At 42.8% G+C, this 19,884-nt stretch overlaps 4 protein-coding genes across 5 annotated transcripts; 2 read left to right on the top strand and 2 right to left on the bottom strand.

Moving 5' to 3' along the window:
* The first annotated feature begins 3,778 nt into the window (after positions 1-3,778).
* LOC306993301 (histone H4) lies at positions 3,779-4,208 on the top strand. Its single transcript, XM_079602975.1, has one exon. It carries the CDS (start codon positions 3,821-3,823, stop codon positions 4,130-4,132), a length of 312 nt encoding a protein of 103 aa, XP_079459101.1. The 5' UTR covers positions 3,779-3,820; the 3' UTR covers positions 4,133-4,208.
* A 726-nt stretch (positions 4,209-4,934) lies between these two features.
* On the top strand, positions 4,935-5,344 carry LOC306993286 (histone H2B). Its single transcript, XM_079602959.1, has one exon. It carries the CDS (start codon positions 4,947-4,949, stop codon positions 5,319-5,321), a length of 375 nt encoding a protein of 124 aa, XP_079459085.1. The 5' UTR covers positions 4,935-4,946; the 3' UTR covers positions 5,322-5,344.
* Positions 5,345-15,227: 9,883 nt separating this feature from the next.
* On the bottom strand, positions 15,228-18,422 carry LOC306993258 (uncharacterized protein). Of its 2 annotated transcripts, XM_079602931.1 has the most exons (4): positions 18,259-18,420; positions 18,108-18,182; positions 16,701-17,996; positions 15,228-16,609 (listed from the first exon to the last, which is right to left on the bottom strand). In XM_079602931.1, exons 1-4 carry the CDS (start codon positions 18,314-18,316, stop codon positions 16,533-16,535), a joined length of 1,506 nt encoding a protein of 501 aa, XP_079459057.1. In that variant the 5' UTR covers positions 18,317-18,420; the 3' UTR covers positions 15,228-16,532. The 2 variants fall into 2 exon arrangements, with proteins under 2 accessions (XP_079459057.1, XP_079459056.1); XM_079602930.1 differs by having other exon boundaries at positions 15,892-17,996; positions 18,259-18,422.
* Positions 15,401-15,775, bottom strand: LOC306993279 (histone H2B; the record flags this gene model as incomplete). The annotated part of the gene is made up of 1 exon (XM_079602952.1): positions 15,401-15,775. The coding sequence occupies one exon, from the start codon at positions 15,773-15,775 to the stop codon at positions 15,401-15,403; it is 375 nt and encodes a 124-aa protein (XP_079459078.1).
* Positions 18,423-19,884: the final 1,462 nt, after the last annotated feature.

A 19,884-nucleotide genomic window follows, 5' to 3' on the forward strand; every position in this document is an offset into this window, starting at 1 on the left:
TTCCGAACAATCAGGGTTACGCGCCGATGCCTTCGTTTCCCTAATTAATATGGAAGAAACCTTGGTTCCTGTCCCAAGGGCCAGTGTTAGCAGCGTCATGTCGCCGGAAAACCGTTTCGACAGGCGCCTCCTTCACTGGCGTGGGCGCGGTCATGGATGGCCGCTTTGCCAGGGGTCTGTGGGAGAACCATCAACATGTTTGGCATATATTTTGCCTAGAGATGTTGGCTGTGTTCAGGGCTCCGAGGAGCTTCCTCCCAGACATCAATTTATCTGAACCGACAAGGGGGACTCAGATCGCGCCCTCTATACAGACTGGCGCATCAGATTAATCTATGGTCCCAGGGGAAATTATTATCTATTAGAGCAATATATGTCCCGAGGGTTCAGAATCAGGGAGCAGACATCCTGTCGAGGCAGGGGCTGAGGCCCGGGGAATGGAGACTTCACCCAGAGGTGGTGAAGTTGATATGGCAGAGGTTGGACCAATGGAAGTGGATCTGTTTGCGTCTCGAGAGACGTCCCACTGTCCACTTTGGTTCTCCCTCACTCATCCAGCCCCACTGGGGTTGGATGCCATGGTACAGGCTTGGCTGAGGCTTCGCCTGTATGCTTTTCCCCCGATCGCTCTGCTCCCGGGAGTCCTGGAGAGGGTCCGTCAGGAGGGCATCAGTCTTCTTCTGATAGCCCCGTTGTGGCCGGCCCAAGTATGGTTTTCAGACATATTTTCACTTCTGATAGCTCCGCCGTGGCAGATTCCTCTGAGGAGGGATCTGTTGTCTCAGGCGGAGGGCACAATATTCCACCCTCGCCCGGAGCTGTAGAAATTGTGGGTCTGGCCCCTGAGGGGGTCCAGTACCTAGATGCCGGTCTATCAGCTGGGATGGTCAAAACCATACTTTGCTCTAGGGCTCCGTCTACTATGAGATTATATGGCCTCAAGTGGTAGGTTTTTCCACTTGGAGTAGAGAACATGAGTTAGATCCAGTTAACTGCCCAGTGGCTTCAGTTCTGGAGTTTCTTCAAGATCGTTTCTCTGCGGGTCTCTCCCCGTCCACACTTAAGGTGTACGTGGCTGCCAGTTCGGCGGTCCATGCACCACTGAGTGATGGGCCTTTGGGGAGGCACCAACGGGTCATACTATTTCTCCATGGTACATGGAGGTCAGGTCCTTCCTGGGACCTGGTGGTGGTTCTCGAAGGGCTATCCCTGGCTCCCTTCGAATCCCTCCAGTCGGCTTCGCCTAGGACCTCACGTTCAAGATAGCCTTTCTCTTAGCTGTTTCTTAAAATTATTAAGAGAGTGGGAGATCTCCAAGCCCTGGCACTAACGCCAGCTTGCTTGGGGTTTTGCCCCCGGCAGAGTTAAGGCCATCTTGCACCCGAGACCCGGCTATGTGCCTTAAGTGCATTCTAACATGGCTAGGTCCATGGTCCTGCGAGCATTTCATCCTCCACCTCATGTGTCGGCAGAAGAAGAGAGGTTCCTTTGCTCTGCCAGTCAGGGTTCCGAGTATTTACCTTGAGGGGTCCTCTTCTTCGAGGAGGTCGGACCTACTGTTAGTGTGTTTTGGGTCACCTAATAAGGGGCTCCCGGCATCCAAACAAACCATAAGTAGGCCTGCAAGGTGCGCAATTTGCCTTCACCTTTGGCCGTAAGGGCTCATTTTAACAGAGGCATGGCGTCCTCTAGGGCCCTCCGTTCGGGAGTGCCCCTCCAGGAGATCTGTGAGGCAGCCGGTTGGGCTACCCTGCACACTTTCATCAGGTTTTATTGTCTTCACCTCCTTAGTGCGTCTGGCGCACGAGTGCTCTCGTCCTAGCTTAAGTGCCTGAGATCAACTTCACTCTAGGACAGGCTTTTTCGGTGCGTGGCCTAGTGGGTATTCGTTCCCCAAAGAGTCGTTTTCAACGACGCAGTGCGAGTTCCCTACGAAAGGGAACGTCTCGGGTTACGACTGTAACCCTTGTTCCCTGAGGAGGGAACGAGACACTGCGTCGTCTTGCCACGCCCCTTAACGCCTGGGAGCGGCTTGCTTCATCGCGAGGCTAATGTGTGTGTGCGCCGGCGACACTTTTATGCATCCGGTTATGCCGTCACATGTTACGTCACGACGCAACACCAATCAGGATTGGATTAGTTTCATTCATACTTCAGAGGCGCACGCTTAGGGAGCGTCCCCAAAGAGTCGTTTTCAACGACGCAGTGTCTCGTTCCCTCCTCAGGGAACAAGGGTTACAGTCGTAACCCGAGACGTTTTACACTTGTATGCTGCACAGCGGATAATTTTACAAGTGCCGTCGGAGCTACCAATCTCTGTATAACGGCCGTCGGTGCCCTCTGCTGGTAGGGGATCGTAAGATGGCCGCTCGAACACTTCCGGTGGCTTCACTGCCTGGTGGCAGTTTAGAACGTCATGAGCTATCCAGTCATTATATAGATCAGTGACCGTCACTTACTAGCTGCTGCATATTTACTGTATCAACGAGATGAGGCAGTAGACCTGCAAATACAAGCATTTTTTGTGAAAATGTAATTTTCAGTTTTTTTAATGCGTTTTCAATGTCATACATGCAGCAAATTTTGCATAGGCCTATTACTTTTTTTTGCATCACATAAAGCAGAAAATGTATGACTTATATATACATATATAAACTTATCCTGAGAGATACAACATATGAAATCTATCAAAATCTATCTAAATATATATACGTATATAATATATATATAAATAAATATATGACATATATATATATATATAAAACTCTAAATTAATGTCTAAAGTGACATGAAATGATGATTTGCTGATAATATTTCACTCTTGCCCGTTTAAGGGTTAAAATGTATAGGCCTGTTCAATAAAGTTGTGAAAGAGTAAAGTTTGCAGTTTTAATACGCTTTTGAGTATTAAAACAAATAAAAATGTTGTCTTTCTCCATTGTTTGTGTTTTCTAAATTCCCATTACTAAAAAGGGAAAATATACACTTACAATATACAAGCAGCCATATCACCCTGTAGCCCAAGACTGGTTTCCCACTGAAGCTAAGCGGGGCTGAGCCTGGTTAGTACTTGGATGGGAGACCTCCTGACTCTCTGTGGTCACTAAAAATCCCAGGATGTCTTTCGAAAGAGTAGGGGTGTAACCCCGGCATCCTGGCCAAATTTGCCCAGTGGCCTCTGTCCATCATGGCCTCCTAACCATCCTCCTATATATACTAATTGGCTTCATCACTGTCTCCTCTCCACCAGTAAGCTGGTGTGTGGTGGGCGTTCTGGCGCAATATGGCTGCCGTCGCATCATCAGGTGATGCTGCACATTGGTGGTGGTTGAGGAGATTCCCCCCTTCTATGTAAAGCGCTTTGGGTGTCTAGAAAAGCGCTATATAAATGTAATGAATTATTATTATTATTATTACATGTACAAACACACACAGGCATAAACATAAGATAAAAGAGATGTGCCACTCTATTATTTAATCATTTTTCTTTAATATTGTGATATGTCGTCTTTTGTCCCTCTTCATTTACTTTGGTGAAACTGTAGAAAATCACTTTTCATTATAAACCATACTACTGTGATTTATATGATCTTTGTGAAATACATTTTAGGAAACCTGAATTTTAATGTGAAACAAATGTGAGGGTTGGGAATAAATCACATGTGCTCTTGTTATATTTCGGGGGAGGAGGGGTGTGTGTCATGTGACGCTGCGCTGGTTTCTGTCAGGTCCTGTAAGCGAATGTAAAACGCTTTCTTGTATCACACACAGTATCTATTTGTTGTCTTTCATTGATCGACTGAAGTAACCAGAGTTAAACATGTCTGGAAGAGGCAAAGGCGGTAAAGGACTCGGGAAAGGAGGCGCTAAGCGTCACCGTAAAGTTTTGCGCGATAACATCCAGGGAATCACCAAACCCGCCATTCGCCGTCTGGCTCGCCGCGGCGGCGTCAAGCGCATCTCCGGTCTGATCTACGAGGAGACCCGCGGAGTGTTGAAGGTGTTTCTGGAGAACGTGATCCGCGATGCCGTCACCTACACCGAGCACGCCAAGAGGAAGACCGTCACCGCCATGGATGTTGTGTACGCGCTGAAGAGACAGGGACGCACCCTGTACGGCTTCGGGGGATAAACGCCTGAAACCAGGAGAAACCACACAAACCCAACGGCTCTTTTAAGAGCCACACACTCTGCCACAGAAAGAGTCAATGTTTTGGTTATGTCAAGCATAAATTACATAACGCTTTGTTTTCTCAATTCAGGATGAATTTTACCTAACAACTCGTAAATAATGTTTCACAGTAACACATCGAGAATATTTATATTTTTTTCCACACTTTACCTTAATACCCACAATAAAACCGTCTGTTTTTGTATCAAATGTTAATACATTTCACGAAGCTGTTCCAAAAAAAATAACACAAAAATAAATGCGATAATATGGTACCAGAGTTGGCAGAAGTGATAATGCCGAAACAAAGATAAATATGTAGTGTCTTCAAGTGGACTTTTATTTACTATTCCTGTAGTTTAAACTTCTCAACCGTTTCATGAAGCTTTTAAAGCATGTCATCATTATTGGTCTCTTTCCTCCCAAACTCGCTCAATGTGTTTATAAGAGGTTTTAAAATCACACGTTGATTCATAATATTAGAACCGCTTATTTTCTCAAAAATATTCAATAAAAAGAGCGCGAAACGAAACAATGGAAACTTGGGGGAAGAGTGTCGATCAAAAAGAGACGGTGGGCGGAACTATATTTTATCCGCCTGTGATTGGCTCTCATTTCTCTCAAGTTGTCCAATGAAATACGAGTTTATGGGTTTGGCCTATGAAAACAGACAAAATCTCTTATTGCTTTGAAAATTAGCATAGGGCAGTGAATAAAAGCCTCTGTATCGCATTGGAGTTCACATTATTCGTCAGTCTTGTGATCTCGTGTCATCATGCCTGAACCAGCAAAGTCCGCGCCTAAGAAGGGCTCAAAGAAGGCCGTCACCAAGACCGCCGGCAAGGGAGGAAAGAAGCGCAGAAAGTCCAGGAAGGAGAGCTACGCCATCTATGTGTACAAAGTCCTGAAGCAGGTTCATCCTGACACCGGCATCTCCTCCAAGGCGATGGGCATCATGAACTCTTTCGTCAACGACATCTTCGAGCGCATCGCCGGTGAGTCGTCTCGCCTCGCGCACTACAACAAGCGCTCCACCATCACTTCTAGAGAGATCCAGACCGCCGTGCGTCTGCTGCTGCCCGGAGAGCTGGCCAAACACGCCGTGTCCGAGGGCACAAAGGCCGTCACCAAATACACCAGCTCGAAGTGAGGCGTGCCTGACTTCAACTACCCAAAGGCTCTTTTAAGAGCCACCCATCTTCTCGGATAAAGAGCTTTTGTGTTTTCTTCTTATATAGTCTGTATCCTATGACAATTTTGATAAATTGGTATTATAAACTTTGACTGAGTTTTTTTTTAGGAGAATTAGACTTTACGTTTCATAATCAAAAACCATTTGATTGCCTTCATATTAACAAATATGATAAATTAATATTGTCTTTTTATTCCATGATCTTATGTAAATGTACCTATCACAGTGACTCTTAACTTCTGCAAATATCATACAACACCAAACCACAACTGCAATTCTTTACATTGAAGCTCCCTTAAAAGTGTAGTTTTAATTTCCTACAAGAGGCGTAAGTCAAATACAAAAAGTGATTTCTCTTGATTTACTATTTTTTATGTGTGTTTGAGTAAAATTAACCTTCTATAAACTACTGACAACATTCCCTCCAAATTTAAAGTACAAACTTTGTCATTTACATAATTTGTCTTCAGAAAAAGACAGAATGGCAAAAAATAACTAAATTAATCTTTCAACGCAGCCTTGTGTGGCACCTGTGCTGAGAATTAAGGTGGAGGAGGAATAGGGACCTAACCTAACCGTCTTGGGGCTGGTTGGTCAGGAAGTCCTTAATCCAGTGACAGATAGAGGAGGAGAGACCTCAGCCCAGCAGTTTGACTACCAGCCTGTCAGGAATGACTGTTAAAAGCTGAACTATAGTCAATAAAAAGCATCCTCACATTGCTGACTTGGCGTTCTGGGTGGAGCAATGCTGTGTGCAGGGCAGTAGCGATGGCATCTTCTGTGGATCTATTGGTCCTGAATGCAAACTGATGTGGATCGAAGGTGTCTGGAAGGCTGGCTTTGATGTGCTGTTGAACCAGTCTCTCAAAGCACTTCATAATAACTGGAATAAGTGCAACCGTGCGGTAGTCGTTAAGACCACTGATGACTGTTTTCTTCGGTAGTGGGATAACTGTTGCTGACTTCAGGCAAGATGGGATGGTGGCTGTTGACAGGGACAGGTTGAAGATCTTTGTGAAGACTGAAGAGAGCTGGTCTGCACATTCTCTGAGCACCCTTTCCGTCACTCTGGGCCTGCAGCCTTCCTTGTATTAACAGCTCTGAGCACACTCACCCTGTGTTCCTGTATAATAAATGGGGGTGCTTGTCCGTTGAGGGTGGGTGGTGTGACCGTCTCTGTCACACTCACTTCAAAGCAGGCAAAGAAGTTAAGTTTTTCTGCCAACGAGGGATTAGCATCAGAGGTTTTGTGAGTAATGCTTTTGTAGTTTGTGAGGTTTTGAATTCCCTGCCAGAGTCGTTGTGGGTGAAGTGGTTCTCAATCTTTCTTTTATACTCCGCTTTCACACTCTTGATGGCTCACTTAAAGTTAGCTCTGGCTGCAATGTAGAGGGCTTTATCTCTGGACCTGAAGGCAGCATTACAGTATTTTAAGTGGGTCCTGAACTCTCTAGTCCTTCAGGGCTTCTGGTTGGAGTAAATCCGGATGCGTTTGTCGACAGTGACATTGTCGACACAGTTCTTAATATAGCAGAGTACTGTTGATGTGTACACCTCAAAATCCTGATTGTCGAAGACATCCCAATTGGTTCTTTCGAAAACAGTCTTGGAGCTGAGAAGAGACTCCATCTGGCCATTTTTTCACAGTCTTGGTAGTGGTGAGAGTTTTCTTTCTTAATGGGGTGTATGCTGGTATTTAAAAACACAGAAAGGTGATCTGACTTTCCTAGGTGAGGCAGTGGAATTGACCTGTAGCCTTTCTTGACATTTGAATATGCTTTGTCCAAGGTGTTTTCCCCCCTTGTTGCACATTAGATGTGCTGATGGAAGTCTGCATGATTAAAATCCCCTGATTTGAGTTTATAGCTTGCAGCCAGTAGCTTTGAGCTGTGTTAGCATTAGCATCCGGTGGGATGTAAACAGCTGTAACTATAACAACGGTAAACTCCTGGGGCAGATAGAAGGGCCTGCATTTAACTGCTATGAACTCCAGGTCGGGAGAACAGTGACTGTCTATGACATTGGCGTTGGTGCACCAGTCTTCGTGTAGGTAAATGCAGAGCCCACCACCCTTTGTCTTACCGGAATCTTTGTTTCCGAAATTGTCAGACAGCCATTAGTCATTAGGAGGGTGCTGTGCAATAATAGACATTAACTAATTTACTTATGTTTAGATTAAGTCCTGAAGCTTTAGAGAGTTTAATACAATTAATTGCTATGGAGTTTTGGGAAGCATCTCTTAAAAATAAGGTGGTGTCATCCGCTAATTGGCTAATAATAACTTCCCGATCTGCTATACGGATACACGGAATATAGCTGCACTCAAAGTAAAAATATATAGGGAGAAATTGGACACCCTTGTCTGACTCCTTTAAATAAACTAAACCTTGGGGAAGTGCCATTCTTTAATTTATTCGAACAGCTTCCATTATTATTACTGTGCTCTAAATAATTAATCGCCTTATTGAAATAAAAAAAGAAAAGAATGAAGCTGTCCTCCTGTATCCATTCTGAATAATCTCAAGAACCAATCATATATTTTTTAACAATATGTTTTTTTTATTCATGAAACCAGATTGTGTCTCATCTATTACAGAAACCAGTACAGATTTTAGTCTTTTAGCAAATATAAGTGTTAGGGGTGCTGGGATGAAAAAGGGACCCAAGAGCAGTTTAGCAGTTCAATCAATTTATTGTCCAAAATACAAAAAACAACAAAACAAAAACAAATATAATGGCAGCCGACCCACCAATCAAAGGGTGGGGCAGAGGCGAAATCCAAGGGGTAGGTAGGAGAAAAGCCAGAAGTCAGTTCAGTGAGGTAGCAATCCCAAGGAAGAGACGATATGGAGAAAAGGGCCCAGCAGGGGTCAAAACCAGAGGCAGAACCAAGGCAATAGCCCAAAACAAGATCAGAAAATCTGTCACTGTGGCACCAAGTACCACAATACTTATTTACTTGATATTTTAATGGTTTTATTTTTGGTCCATCTACATCTACACTGATATGATGACGATATATGTTAAAATTGCTGAACACCACAATATGGAACACAACCTTGTTTTTCACAAAGTAAATAAAAATAAATAAAAATGGGATTCCAAAACTGATTCAAATTTAACACACCAAAATGGCTGAAGACAACAGAAATAAATCACAACCACAATTATGGAACTTTGACATTAGTTTACTTCACCCTCAACTTTTAACTCCACTGCAACATCCACTTTCTCTGGCTAGAACAGCAACTGTCAGGGGCGGACTGGGACAAAAATTTAGCCCTGGCACTGTAGCCACACAGCATTTGTAATTGCTGGCGTTCAGCGGGGAGGGAAGGGAGGTCGGTCGGCCCATTTCAGGACCAGGCTGGCAGTTGCCGAATGGGCCAAATGCTTAACATTTACACTCTAAAAATTGATGGGTTGTTTTAACCCAATTTTGGGTCAAATATGGACAAACCGAAACGGATAAAAAATTAATTAAAAAATGTAACCCAATGGCTGGGTTTGTCCATATTTGACCCAAAATTGGGTTAAAACAACCCAGCATTTTTTAGAGTGTACTATTATTATAAAATTATTATTATTATAACCACAGTGAAATCGTGCAAGCAATAAAAACCTGTCCTATGTGCTGTCCGCCAGTAAAAACTATTTATTTAAATATATAAAAATAAAAGAAATTGGACTGGCCCACATTTTAAAAAATGGTCCGCCCCTCTGGCATTTGCCAGAATTGCCTCATGGCCAACTGTAAACACAACGACTTTGTCTGTACGCGTGAACCGGCGTAGATGCACTCAAATCAGACAGGATAACCGTGACTGAGAACATAACGTCGGGAACGTGTTTGTGAAGCCGGTGCCAGGGTGTGTAATTACGTTTTGATTTGATGCGGAAGAACTCCTTCAGAAGGTGCACCAGGCTGCAATTTGACGGAGCATGTGGCATTTTTTTTTAACAATAGCATACCATCATGTAATATTGATATTAATGAATCTATTTTTTTATTAATGTATCTGAGGTGCCGAAACGCAGTTCCGGACCGTTCCGGCCCAATTTAACCCCTGCCTGTACTCAAAATGCCGCGTGGGGGTAATCTTCCATTCAACCCCCTCCCTAATCCGAACTAGATTATATGTACTGCGTAGGTCCAACTTTGTGAAGTACCTTGCAAAAAGAGTCTTTCAGCAGATCAGTGTGGTATGCTTGCAGCACAGCCATTGAATGCAAGGCATCACCAGCCATCGTGTATGCCCTGCCATTTAAGCGTGATGTTTGAATAATTAAGAGACAGTGTCTTCTCATAGGATAAGAATACTCAGTCTCATGAATAATTATGAGACACCGACGAGTCATCAAAGTACTACAGTGCTCTGCCACCTCACAGCCTGTGACGTGGACACGATGAAGATGTTAAACCCGGAACACGAAAATAACGGAAAAAATCTAAAATGTAATAATATTATATTAAATCTATTAAAACTAACAGATAAATGCACATATGCATCTAAGATAAATCTAACAGATGCTAACATTGTCTTCAATGGTGTTCACATACCTCTGTAAAAATCTCAGAAAATTTGGTTTAGGGTTTCATGACCCTTTAAAAGGCAGGGTCAGAGCACTTAATGCCTCTCCAACCGTGAGATAGTTTGTGAACCTCTCGTCAATTGAGGCATATACATATACCTGTGTTTGCGCATCCCCTTAACATCAGCGTAGTTTGCCCACTGATGGCGATGGATGCATGTTGAACACAGTTTCTTCCATGCATTTTCAATCTCATTTTATAGATCGGGCAAGAATGGAGGGCTCACGGAAGCTGGAGCGTTATGGCTGGAAAGAAACCGTTCGTAAAGTCTGCCATGAGCAGTCTCTTCCCTCACGTGCTCCTATGGCAGCAAAGCCTCGCTGAGTGCGTTCAATTAAACTCATAACTCATCATACGCAGGGCAGTGTGGCTGTGAAGGTTTGGGTTGTAAATCCTCTTCACCTTCATCAGCCATTTCCTACTTTCTTGGGCTGCCAGCAAAGCCACTCGCTGTCAGATCTGAGTATGTTTGTGACAACACATCCTCTTCTGGCAACTCAAATTCGGGAAAACTCTCTCAAACTCCTCGGCGAGCTCCCTCTGAAACCACACGATTCTAGTCTCTGCTCTACCTCATCGTGAGCGGGACCTGAATAGCCTGGCACAGATGTCTGTCCCTCTTCCCTCGAGAAGAGGGCCAGACGAGAGCGGAGTTTTCTCAAGGGAAAAACTCACAGTTGGCACAAGCAGTTCCCTTAAGAACTGACCATGCTTGCTCTGAGCCCAAACAGTAAACACACAAGTTGTGTGTGTCATCAAGTGTCAATATTTTAGACACGGATCAACACACTTCCTTGAAGCGTTTTTCACAAGCCATGATTACAATGTGGAGGACATTCCCCATAGCGTCATCTACGCAGTATATAATAAAATTAGAAGAAAAAAAATAGTAGGAAATGACTACTCATCCAGTTTTTTATATAATCTATGTATTCCGTTAATTTTGTGAATTGTTAAGTTTCATCAGGGTGTGAAGAAATATAGATCTGTGTATCATCAGAATAACAGTGAAAACTAATGCCATGCTTCCTAATAGGGATGGCCCGATACCGATACCAGTATCGGGTATCGGCCCGATACTGAGCTCATGTACTCGTACTCGTACTCGTAAAAGCGCCCCGATACCAACAACCGATACCAGGCAGCGTGTGTACAGTGTTTGTGTCCAGACAAAGAAGCACTGACAACAGAAAGTATAATGGGGATAAAAAAGAAGGCTGTCTATGAAGTAAATGTATCATATTAGTGAAATATTAAACAAAATATAGTAACGCCTATATAGCTGTGGTGCGCGAGCTGATAAGAGAAAAACGCGCAGTGGATTGAGCACGCCGCGGCACCGAAGCGCGAGCTGGTCGAGCGCATCAGACGTCAGTGGAAAGTTTGTAGTTCAGTCGGATGTCAATGGCAAAGAAAGTAAAACGAGGCATGTAGCTTATTATTAACATTAACTGACCAGAGAGAGAGAGAGAGAGAGAGAGAGAGCGCACTTCTGTTGAATGCTCTGGATTGGATTGCTGATCGTTCACTCGGCACGTATATTTGGATTAAAACTGAATCGTATATGTAAGTAAAACATGAACTGTTACCTTATTTATGTTTAACGACATTATTACAGGACATTTGCAGGTCAAGAAGTTACATGAACTTCAAACATCCAAAGCGCGCGCCCCGAAAACCATCGCCTCAGACAGCGCGCGAACACTGAGTGGAATTATTTCACTATTGCGCTTGTACGGATGAATTCACACAAAACTATGTAAAACGCCCGTCTTGGCGAGTATCCTAGTAAACAAAGTATATTATATGTCAAGTGAACGTAGACAGTATAATTCAAATGGGATCCGTGCGTTCGGTCTTAAAGGGGCAGCAGTTGAATTAATCTGCTGCTGTGTTTTAATGTTAACCAGACAAAGGATTAACTCTTGACTAAAAAGGCTACATTTTTTGGTAACTTCACAAAAAGATCCATCTATATTTAATTTATACAGTAATGAATATGCAGTGCATTAAATATATTTGATGAACAAATTAAGTTTACATTTAATAAACAAATATGATTTGACATTCTTTTGGTTTCTCTACCAATACATTTAAAAATGACAAATGCATGAATTAAATTAATTGAAAATAAAAATACAGGTATCGGTTACGGTATCGGTATCGGCGAGTACCAAAAATGAAAGTATCGGTATCGGACTCGGCCTGGAAAAAGTGGTATCGGGCCATCCCTACTTCCTAATGATATCTCCCAAGGATAGCATGTACAGAGTGAACAGCAACAGTCAAGTCAAGTCACATTTATTTCTATAGCGCTTTTTTACAATACAGATTGTTTCAAAGCAGCTTTACAGAGATAACAGGAAAATGCAACAACTGGGGGGCAGTTCTCCTCTGGCCAAAAAACGAACAGTGTATGATTATGATTCAGGCAGCATTACAGGTCAGTAGTCAGATTGGTTTGGAACAATCAGAATATTATCCAGTTCCATCTGGTTGAAGATTGGAGTCATGCCGGTATGGAGACGGGTTTGTTGAGGATCAGTGCCGATGGCTGTCGTGTTGATGAGGCCTTCACAGGGGAGAGTAGTTGAATCTCTGCTGAGGCTTCAGGGATGCGTTGTGGTCGTGTCTAGGCGCAGGTCCACCATCTGATCTGGATACGGCCCAGATCCAGCTGACTACAGTAAACCTCGAAATAAGCAGAAAGACTGACATTAGCATAGATGCCATTCTTCTTATGAAGTAACGAGTACATCGGGTGTTATAGGAAGTTTTCTAGTTCTAATTTTTGCAGCCTTATGGTTCTAGTACCAAGCGTTGCGGTACTCCATACTGAACTCGTGATCGATAAGACATCTCTTAATTTAATGCTACAAAATGATAACGGTCAGATAAGTATGATTTAAACCATGCTAATGCAATTCCACTAATACCAACATAATTTAAAAGCAATGAACTCTGGGAAATGTCCAAAGGAACCATAGTGAGAAGATTCTGATTCGGCTAGATTCTGTCAGGATGTGTGTGTGTGTGTGTGTGTGTTGGATGTGAGTCTATTTAAAAGGATGTTGTGGTCAATGGTGTCAAATGCAGCACTAAAATCGAGTAACACTAATAGAGAGATACAACCACGATCGGATGATAAGAGCAAATCATTTGTGACTCTAACGAGAGCTGTCTCGGTACTATGGAACGGTCTAAATCCGGACTGAAAATCCTTGCAGATATCATTTCTTTCCAAAAAGGAACATAGTTGTGAAGATACTGCCTTTTCTAGTATCTTTGACAGATTCGAGATCGGCCTGTAATTGACTAATTTTGTAGGATCAAGTTGTGTTTTTTTAACAAGCGGTTTAATCATAGCCAGCCAGCTTAAAAGTTTTTGGTACGTATCCTAGAGACAAAGAGGAATTAATGATATTAAGAAGAGGATCTATGACATCTGGAAACATCTCTTTCAGCAGCTTAGTCGGTACACTCTAAAAAATGCTGGGTTGTTTCAACCCAATTTTGGGTAAAATATGGACAAACCCAGCCGTTGGGTTAAATTTTTACATTACATTTTTAACCCAACATTTGGGTTTGTCCATATTTTACTAAAAATTGGGTTGAAACAACCCAGCATTTTTTAGAGTGTAAAGGGTCTAACATGCATGTTGTCGAATTAGATGATTTAACCAGTTTAGAAAATTCTTCCTCTCCTATAGCAATGAGTTAATAAAAAAAATCCTCAAGGAGACTACAATGCACTGCCTGATGCGATACCAAAGTAGACGTTGCATAGTTATAATTTAATAGAATATAATAGAACCCTAAATGAGAAAAAGTCACACAAAAAAACAAAACAACATACTGATATGTCCGACAACTCTCAAATCAAAACGGGTCAAATTGACCCGCAACAGTAAATAAGGGAAAATATACGGAATGTGTTTTTGTGGGATGAGTAAATGCCTGCACACACAACTACAGTAAGCATCATGTTCACAGCGCACACAACGCCTCAGCACTTATACTCATGATTTCTCTCAACATGGAGAGCTGTCAATCAATACATTATAAAACAAATAACTTGCATTTGAAAGAGGAACTCAGATTGTTACGGCTTTCCATTAAGAGTGGGTGAGTGAGCAAGTAACGTGTACAAACGGAGTCCATGCATAAAGTAGATGTTTTTCTTTATTTTGTTCCAATTAATAAACATTGCCTCAAATCCACTTCCTCTGGCTTCTCATTTAATCATGTTCAAAATTAGGCACAACACCAACCTCAAAATTTACATATTAAGAACTGACCACAACTTATAGAGCAATCGTTTGTATCAAAAAAGATATACGAATCAGGAGTAATTGATTTTTTACCATAATATTCACAGTGTATTTTATTACACTGTACATCTTAGTCATTTGTGTTCGTGAATATTGTATTTTATGTTGTAACAAATTAAACCCAGTTTGCATAAATCAAACTGTCACAACTTCTAATTCAATTATCTTCAACCTACAAACAACATTTCATTAGATTAACTTAATTTGAAACAAATAGATTGATAAGTTGATTACTTATAAATATTAAATTGTTTAAACTAGTTTCAGCATAACTCACTTATAAAGGGTGTGGTGGTCCTCTAATCTATTGTTCAGATGAACAGCTAGAGCTCATAGTATATAACTTATTTAGCGTGTCAATTTAATGACCAATAAGATATTGTCAGTGACATTAGCACAGTCATTGCTTATATAGAAACAATTACTTTACTGGAATAAATCTGATTATCATTCAATGTTGTATCTCAAGTTATTTATAAAATTTCAAATAAGTATCTTAAAAAATTTGTGTAGCAAAATTATTTTAGTTTCCGGTAATCAACAAGTATATATAAAATAAAACATGTCCATGCACGTCATTTTCAGGAAATAAACTAAAAGACAATAATGTTTTTTACTTGAATATTGAAAGAAAAGTTGGCAGTAGTTTATAAAAGGATTATTTTACTCAAACACATAAATATAGTAAATCCAAGGAAATAAAGTAAACTTATCTGCACACACAAAAAGAGATATTAGAATAGAATAGGTTTATGAATTGTTTTAAATAGTAAAATCTTAGTAAAAAAAAAATAGCCTGTTTGATTGATTTTCAAAAGTAAGGAACAGTTTGCGGTTTGATGAGATTTACACAAGTTAGGAAATGCTGTGAGTAAGTTATACCATTTACAAAGTAAGGAGGAAAAAGACAAAACCATGTTTTACATTTTTTTTGTATGACGCTTAAACTAAATCTCCTCAAAAAAAAAAGACAACAAAGTGTATAGCAGATTCATCAACATTGTCAAGATACAAAGCTGTAGATTAATTACAAATAAAGAATAAAAAGCTCTTTATCTGAGAAGATGTGTGGCTCTTAAAAGAGCCTTTGGGTAGTTGAAGTCAGGCACGCCTCACTTCGAGCTGGTGTATTTGGTGACGGCCTTTGTGCCCTCGGACACGGCGTGTTTGGCCAGCTCTCCGGGCAGCAGCAGACGCACGGCGGTCTGGATCTCTCTAGAAGTGATGGTGGAGCGCTTGTTGTAGTGCGCGAGGCGAGACGACTCACCGGCGATGCGCTCGAAGATGTCGTTGACGAAAGAGTTCATGATGCCCATCGCCTTGGAGGAGATGCCGGTGTCAGGATGAACCTGCTTCAGGACTTTGTACACATAGATGGCGTAGCTCTCCTTCCTGGACTTTCTGCGCTTCTTTCCTCCCTTGCCGGCGGTCTTGGTGACGGCCTTCTTTGAGCCCTTCTTGGGCGCGGACTTTGCTGGTTCAGGCATGATGACGCGAGATCACAAGACTGACGAATCAATGTAAACTCCAGTGCGATACAGAGGCATTTATTCACTGCCCTATGCTAATTTACGAAGGCATACGGTTTTTTCTGATTGACTGTTTTCATAGGCCAACCCCAAAACCTCATATTTCATTGGACAAGTCGAGAGGGCAAAGAGCCAATCACAGGCGGATAAATGATAGTCCCGCCCACTGCCCCATTTTGAACGACACCCTCTCCTACGTTGTATTTGTTTCATTTCCCGCTCTTTTATTCAATACTTTGAGAAAACAAGCGTTTCTAATATTTTGCAGACATTTGTAGATACTTTTTCCTTTCATAGTCTATCAATGTTCACATCACAGTTGAACAATTCTTGGGCAAAACCGAACCTCAATAGACCGGCCTCCTATTATCCACATGACAATCAAGACATCACAAACTAATCCAAGTGGCTGTAAAACCTTAGCAAATCTAAAAGAAAGTAGTTGACAAAGCAAACCATGAAACCCATTCCAAAACAAACATTTATTTTGTTACACAGAATCTTGACTCATGACAAGTTAAATAGACAGGGGCTAAAACAGAACCAGACCCATCAGCATCATCCTAGCTGAAGGTGGCGTTCACAGAACCGGTCCCCTCTGGAGAGTCCTGGATGAAGGTAGCATTCACAGAACCGAAACCCTCGGCATCATCCTGGCTGAAGGTGGCGTTCACAGAACCGGACCCCTCAGGAGAGTCCTGGCTGAAGGTGGCGTTCACAGAACCGGTCCCCCCAGGAGAGTCTTGGCTGAAGGTGGCATTGACAGAACCAGAACCCTCAGCATCATCCTGGCTGAAGGTGGCATTGACAGAACCAGAACCCTCAGCATCATCCTGGCTGAAGGTGGCATTGACAGAACCAGAACCCTCAGCATCGTCCTGGCTGAAGGTGGCATTGACAGAACCAGAACCCTCAGCATCATCCTGGCTGAAGGTGGCATTGACAGAACCAGAACCCTCAGCATCGTCCTGGCTGAAGGTGGCATTGACAGAACCAGAACCCTCAGCATCGTCCTGGCTGAAGGTGGCGTTCACAGAACTGGACCCCTCAGGAGAGTCTTGGCTGAAGGTGGTGTTCACAGAACCAGACCCCTCAGGAGAGTCCTGGCTGAAGGTGGCATTGAAAGAACCAGAACCCTCAGGAGAGTCTTGGCTGAAGGTGGCGTTCACAGAACCGGACCCCTCAGGAGAGTCCTGGCTGAAGGTGGCATTGACAGAACCAGAACCCTCAGCATCATCCTGGCTGAAGGTGGCATTGACAGAACCAGAACCCTCAGCATCATCCTGGCTGAAGGTGGCATTGACAGAACCAGAACCCTCAGCATCGTCCTGGCTGAAGGTGGCATTGACAGAACCAGAACCCTCAGCATCGTCCTGGCTGAAGGTGGCGTTCACAGAACTGGACCCCTCAGGAGAGTCTTGGCTGAAGGTGGTGTTCACAGAACCAGACCCCTCAGGAGAGTCCTGGCTGAAGGTGGCATTGAAAGAACCAGAACCCTCAGGAGAGTCTTGGCTGAAGGTGGTGTTCACAGAACCGGACCCCTCAGGAGAGTCCTGGCTGAAGGTGGCATTGAAAGAACCAGAACCCTCGGCATCGTCCTGGCTGAAGGTGGCGTTCACAGAACCGGACCCCTCAGGAGAGTCTTGGCTGAAGGTGGCATTGACAGAACCAGAACCCTCAGCATCGTCCTGGCTGAAGGTGGCATTGACAGAACCAGAACCCTCAGCATCATCCTGGCTGAAGGGGGCATTCACAGAACTGGACCCCTCAGGAGAGTCCTGGCTGAAGGTGGCATTGACAGAACCAGAACCCTCAGCATCGTCCTGGCTGAAGGTGGCGTTCACAGAACCTGACCCCTCAGGAGAGTCCTGGCTGAAGGTGGCATTGAAAGAACCAGAACCCTCAGGAGAGTCTTGGCTGAAGGTGGCATTCACAGAACCGGACCCCTCAGGAGAGTCCTGGCTGAAGGTGGCGTTCACATAACCGGACCTCTCAGGAGAGTCCTGGCTGAAGGTGGTGTTCACAGAACCGGACCCCTCAGGAGAGTCCTGGCTGAAGGTGGCATTGACAGAACCAGAACCCTCAGCATAGTCTTGGCTGAAGGTGGCGTTGACCAAACTGGATCCCTCAGCACCATTCTGGCTAAAAGTGCCCTGCAGTTGGACAGAGTTCAAATTTCCTGGAGAGAGGGAGAAAGAGAAATAAGTTTTTTTTTTTTTGCTAATTGTTAGTATAAACTCATATTACTTCGGTAAGAGAGTATGTTAGATTATGAAACAGGTCTACAAACCTTTTTCTCCAACTACTTTCCCAACATCACTCAAGGAGAAATCTAAGGATCCATCTTCAACTGCGCAGCTGAATACTGAGGAACAAATTTGACATAAAAAAAAAGAAACAGACAAATATACTTAGTAAAAGCAAACAAAAATTACACTCACCATGCCATACTAACTGGTGATAAAGAACTACCAAAACAGTAATTTTAATCAAACCCATTCTATAACATGAACTGAGCTACTTAGACAGCCAATTCAACTGCAAAAGCTAAAGTTTCAAACCCACACATGTCTTTTAAAGCCAAACAGAAAACCATTTGTACCACCTGGATGACTCGTTAACTAGGCTAATCTGCTAATTAAGGAGATCAATAATTAATTAATTACCCAGCATACCAGCTGATGTTATATTTCATAGAACTTAGGGGCTGTTTACACGACATTTTCAACTAAAAACGTAAAACTTTTTTTGTGTTTTGGCCGTTCCTTTACATGACAACGGTGCTTTGGGAGCCTGAAAACGCATTGAAACCGTGTTTCTGTTGTGGGAAAGTTTAAGTAGATACTGCAAAGGAATGTGCTATGGTTTTGCCATTTGTAGAGAGAATAAGAGAGGGGGGACTTCTCTGAAATGTATGTATGTTTATACACCTGACAAGCGGGAGCAAGACACTCCAGAAAATTGATGGGCAAGAACCCCTGACCTCTGAGGTCAGAGGTCATCTAGTTTGAGGTGGCTTAAAGGGTTAGTGATAAATCTAAACTAGCAATGGGTTCTTTATCTGTAGAAAACTATTGGGAGGTGAAACTCTGTAGGGAAAGTGCCTTGAGTTTAAAGATTGCCCAGTTCTGTGTCTGAGTGTGTCACTCCTGCACAGAGTAACTACTGTGTTAAAGATTGCACATATTCTTGCAAGAATAAATACTTCTCTTTTTACAAATTTGATTCTGAGTGTCTCTTAAGCAGTGATGAAGTTTAATGAGAATTTTTGCCACAACATATCAAAGTGCAAGTTTTTGTACACCAGTAATGTCTTACAAAAAGGCATTACTGGTGTGGATCTTGAGACAAAACAGCACTTGCATAGTTTATGCTTTAAGGGTAAAACAACTCAAAACATGCATTTTAGTCTGGGGCTAGGTTTAAGATTTGTCTGTGAAACCAGGCAATGCTATATTATTCCACATCAGGGGATAAAAATGACCAAATAAAGAGGACAAAACAAGTACAGTTGTCTCATTGAAAAAAAAAAAGTTCAGTACCAATGCCTTTTGCAGGGCAAGCGCCAATCTGAACTGTGTCTAACATGCCGTCTTTCTGAGCAAAATCTGGTGTAAGCATGGCAGGACAGAGTCGTGCCCTCTGTCAGCGCAGAACGCCAAGCTGCTCGGTCTTCCGCAAGGTGAGGCCATCGGTCAGGGTTGAAATGATGTCTAAACATAGACTGAAGACACATCTGCCAGACATGCAGCAGACTTCCTACTATAGCTACAGGGATTTATATATCAGTGCAGAAGGGGGGCTCAGAAATTTTGGATTGCTTCTGTCACACAGCAAAACAACTTAAAATGAATGAACACATGAATCTCAGACTATACTCTTGGATCATTTAATGTGCTGTTTTGTGACTGACCGTTACAATCACAAACATACCCTTCAGCCTTGTTTCATGGATGAAAATACAAGGGTTTAGAGTAATATCATGGGGAATAAACTAGATTCATGTTTGGCAAACTAGTCATTCAAACTGCTTCCACAAGTAAGACGCCGTAATCATTGACTCATCT

Source organism: Phoxinus phoxinus, assembly GCF_949152265.1.
Source record: "Phoxinus phoxinus genome assembly, chromosome: 25".
NCBI lineage: Eukaryota > Metazoa > Chordata > Actinopteri > Cypriniformes > Leuciscidae > Phoxinus > Phoxinus phoxinus.